At 40.5% G+C, this 3,126-nt stretch overlaps 1 protein-coding gene across 1 annotated transcript; it reads right to left on the bottom strand.

Annotated features, from left to right (window-relative positions):
• Positions 1-2,228: 2,228 nt before the first annotated feature.
• LOC122079212 (21 kDa protein-like) lies at positions 2,229-3,126 on the bottom strand. Its single transcript, XM_042645478.1, has one exon. The coding sequence runs from the start codon at positions 3,065-3,067 to the stop codon at positions 2,495-2,497; it is 573 nt and encodes a 190-aa protein (XP_042501412.1). The 5' UTR covers positions 3,068-3,126; the 3' UTR covers positions 2,229-2,494.

Genomic DNA, 3,126 nt, shown 5'->3' with positions numbered 1-3,126 from the left:
TATATGTGGTTAAATCCATGACTATCTATGAAGAACATTTTACTAACCTTGTTTACCGTACGTACCACGACCTTTTTGCCAAATAAAAAAACAACAATAAACAAAGGATGAGTTGTTGCAGTTTTCCCTGCAAATATCGACTAAGAGGAGATGGTAAAGTGGAGGAACTCCCTGATTGGACATTTGATTGGGCATCGCCCATCTTTTCAATATACAAAAGATAGTTTATTGATGCAATGGAAGCTTTCAGGGCATATTGATGCTAATGTTCTTGATTGTGGATTATTCATATTTCGATTTAACGTGGAGGAGGATCTAGTGAAAGTCCTAGAAGATGGACCATGGTTTGTGCAGAAGGAACCACTAATTATTAGGTCATGGAGTCCTAGTGCAACAATGCATAAGATCGATCTCTGCTCAATAATGATTTGGATAAGTCTACCCAACCTACCATTTCACTACTGGACTGAGGAGTCATTGAGAAGGATTGGTAGTGCGGTAGGAAAATCCATTGTTACAGATAAGAAGACATTGACGAAGGAGAGGCTTTCGTTTGCATGCTTATGTGTGAGTCAATGGTGGTAGTGAATCGCCAAATATTATAGCTGTGTACGACCATGATGGCATGATTTTTATGCAGATACGATTGGAAACCTTTGAGTTGGCAGCTGTGACTCGAGCAGCCTTGGACAGTAGCCACGCAGTTGTGGTCGAGTAACTAACCCAATTTCATCCGAAGGGGCTCCTCTACTGCGCAATAGAGGGAGCAGCTCAGATCCAATGCCTTAGAGCATTTCAAGGCGTGTGATTATGTGTTGGGTTTCGAGCCAAAGCGTTCTGAGGTGTCGGATCTGAGCCCTCACGCTAGAAATAAGTCAAATGAGTCAATGGTGGGGGCTTCCTATTTTGTTCAGACTCTCTAAGAGGTGGCAACGACATAGATGCTTTAGCGGTTGCTATACAGAATGAAGAGGGAGATGCACAAAATCGGAAAATTTTTTGCTGCTGCCTGGGTTGCAGCCAAGTAGCAACAACCCCATGGTAACAACCAAGAGAATGAAATCCCAAGGGCAGGTTTGAAAATACCCAACTAGGGTGAATATTTCCACCCGTAACCGTGAGATTCTATTCCATTAACTGGTACCAAGGGTAGTAGCTACTTGGTTGCAACCCAGGCAACAACCAAGTTTTGTTCCACAAAATCACCTTAGGGGTGTAATTCTAAAGAATCAATGAATGTGTTCTTCTGACGTTTGAGATGTTTGGAAGGTGCAACATAATCGGTGACATAGATTCCATGTTGTTTAGGTGTCGTATGTGTTTTTTCTTGCTATTGAGCTCTCACTATTGATTGCCCTCTAGTTTCTCTAGTTTTTCTTATAAATGTTTTTTCTTTTTGTTCTTTTTAATACAAATGATCCTTTAGTGAAAATAAATAAATAAATAAGTAAAATCCATAACCTCATATTGCAATATTTATCAACTTATTCACATGATGAATTACGCATGCAATCCCATTCGACTTGCATAATGTACAAATAACTTGAGCAGAAACTCTTGGTAACAGGATTTGCAATCATTTCATCAGAGCAAATACATTCTAAAGTCACTTGATGATCTCAAACAACTTCTTTAACAACAAAGTATTTGATCTCAATACGGTTACATTGAGTCAATGAATATGTGGAGGGAGCTCAAGTATTTGGTCATTTGCCACCCCTTTTGTCTCTGATGTAGGGGAGCTCTAGAACACAAAATTTTGTCCCATAAATAAAGCATGCTACTAAAATATTCACTAACTAAATATAATATATCCATCATGTTTTTTTATATCAAAAAAAAAAAAAAAAATCATGTTTTATAGTTGTTTCTATGTGTTGGAAAGGGTGAGTTCACTTGGGCCCCATTTGATAACGTTTCTGTCGTTTTTGTTTCAAGAAACGGTAGAAACATAAATTTCCATTTCTAGAAACAGAAACGGAATTGAAGGTGTTTGATAAGTTATGTTTCTGGAAGTCGATAACAACCAGCGAAAGAATGGCCCCGGGTCGTTTTCAGAAACGGCGAAACAAGTTTTCACTTGGGTCGTTTCTTGAATCATAAATAGGTAGAAAATTTTATTTTTATTTCTGAAAATAAATGAAACGAAACAGTTTTATCAAACGCTTTTTGTTCTATTTTTGCTGTTTCTTGATGCGTTTCTTGAAACGTTGTCAAACGGGCCCTTAATAACTTCAATCCATTTATGGGGGGAATGTAAACACATTTAAGATTCCATTTCTTTTTCTTTCCTTCTTTAAGTTTCTTTTCCCTCCATCAATTGAGGATTCAAGAAAAATGAAGGGAAAATTATGACATTCAGAGACTCCTTCCTTCCATCAAGCATTTACACTTAATCCCACAAGGAATCTTTGCTTCTTTACAGAACAGGGTGGGGGATAAAAAAAAAATGGTATAAATACTATTATGAAATCAAACGGTCAGAATCCACCCATCAAGCCTTAGGTTGTGCCGATTGAGCAAACTTATTGATCATGGCTAGGGCAATGCTAGTCAATTTCTTGCCGTTCACCACCCGATTACTGAAAACCGAATCTCCCATGTCTTCAGTCCCGTCCGCACATGTATCCTGATTGGTAAGTGCTGCGCTCATCCACGTCTGCACGTTGCTTATATGGAGCTGGAAATCCTTGGAGTTGGAGTTGAGGTTGAGGATTTCGCTGATCGAGCGTTTCATCTGATCAATAGCGTCACCATAGGCGCTAGTGCAGTCCTGTAGAGCCGCGTTGGTGGGATCGTCATTGGGTTTGAGTGAGAGTTTCGAAATGAGAGCGGCAACGTCACGAGCATCAGCGAAACTGATATTGATGGCGACACGAGCGAGATTGGCTGGGCTTCCTCTGATCTCCCTGACGTGGCGGGCGAGGGTGGAGAAGCAGAAGGCAGGGTCCAAGGTTGTGGCGCAGTTGGTACGGATGAAATTGCCGGGGGCGGAGGCGGAGATTGCCGGTACAAGAAGAAGAAGAAGAAGCAAGCCTGTGGACATTGTTATTGCTTTGGTAGCCATTTAATGGGGATTTTTGAGGTTGTGGAGAACTTCAGGGATCAGGAAGAGGTTCTTAGGTG

This window comes from Macadamia integrifolia, chromosome 5 (genome assembly GCF_013358625.1).
Source record: "Macadamia integrifolia cultivar HAES 741 chromosome 5, SCU_Mint_v3, whole genome shotgun sequence".
In the NCBI taxonomy this organism is placed as follows: Eukaryota; Viridiplantae; Streptophyta; class Magnoliopsida; order Proteales; family Proteaceae; genus Macadamia; species Macadamia integrifolia.
This window is presented reverse-complemented; position numbering and strand designations above follow the sequence as displayed.